The following is a 928-nucleotide window of genomic DNA, read 5'->3' on the forward strand; positions in this document are numbered from 1 at the left end:
AAAAATGGCGGGAACCCCAACCCCCTTCTTCTGCAGTCCTCAACCAGGTCGGACCAAACCCCATAAAAACCGCGGCGCGGGCGGCGCTGCTTTCCGGCTGAGTTGGTAGTGCCAGTAGTGAGCGTGCAACCATGTCTGGCAGGGGTAAGGGCGGCAAGGGGCTCGGCAAGGGCGGCGCCAAGCGCCACCGCAAGGTGCTGCGCGACAACATCCAGGGCATCACCAAGCCGGCCATCCGCCGCCTGGCTCGGCGCGGCGGCGTCAAGCGCATCTCGGGGCTCATCTACGAGGAGACGCGCGGCGTGCTCAAGGTCTTCCTGGAGAACGTCATCCGCGACGCCGTCACCTACACGGAGCACGCCAAGAGGAAGACGGTCACGGCCATGGACGTGGTCTACGCCCTCAAGCGCCAGGGTCGCACTCTCTACGGTTTCGGCGGCTAAACTCGCGTTTTTGTAGCGCTTCTAGAACACAAAGGCTCTTTTCAGAGCCACCCACAAATCTCAGAAAAAGAGCTTCTAATCGCTACTGTAATAACGTTATTAGGCTTGGCAGAACAGGGAGGGTTTTTTTTTTTCTCGGCTCCCCCAAAGTCCGCAGCTGCTTAACCCACTTTCCTGCGGTCTGGGGGGCAAAGTTTCCCTTTGCAGCAGGCGGGAATATCCCGGTCTTTACACGGGGGCTGAACCGAGGGCAACGGGCGTAGTGCTCGTCTGGGCGTCTCGCTGATGTACGAGACGACCTTCTGCAAGATACATCTTTTATTTCCTCTTGCACACCGAGCATCACCCGCTCAACACAGACCGTCTTTCTAAAGGCCAACGGAACGGACAGGCGAGAAAAAGCAAAGGTGGGGGTAGGTCGGGGCCAGCCGCCCTTGCCGTAGCCGCTGTCTCGGCGCCACTTTTACCGCCACAGCCCGCAAGGG

At 59.7% G+C, this 928-nt stretch overlaps 2 protein-coding genes across 2 annotated transcripts in view; one reads left to right on the plus strand and one right to left on the minus strand.

Moving 5' to 3' along the window:
• The window catches only part of LOC102036135 (histone H3-like), a 24370-nt gene that overhangs the window by 22517 nt on the left and 925 nt on the right, over positions 1 to 928 (minus strand). The gene's annotated exons all lie outside the window — the stretch shown is intronic.
• LOC115947927 (histone H4) lies at positions 102 to 497 on the plus strand. The gene has a single exon (XM_031057525.1). It carries the CDS (start codon positions 132 to 134, stop codon positions 441 to 443), a length of 312 nt encoding a protein of 103 aa, XP_030913385.1. The 5' UTR covers positions 102 to 131; the 3' UTR covers positions 444 to 497.

The sequence above is a fragment of the Geospiza fortis genome, unplaced genomic scaffold (assembly GCF_000277835.1).
Source record: "Geospiza fortis unplaced genomic scaffold, GeoFor_1.0 scaffold186, whole genome shotgun sequence".
In the NCBI taxonomy this organism is placed as follows: Eukaryota; Metazoa; Chordata; class Aves; order Passeriformes; family Thraupidae; genus Geospiza; species Geospiza fortis.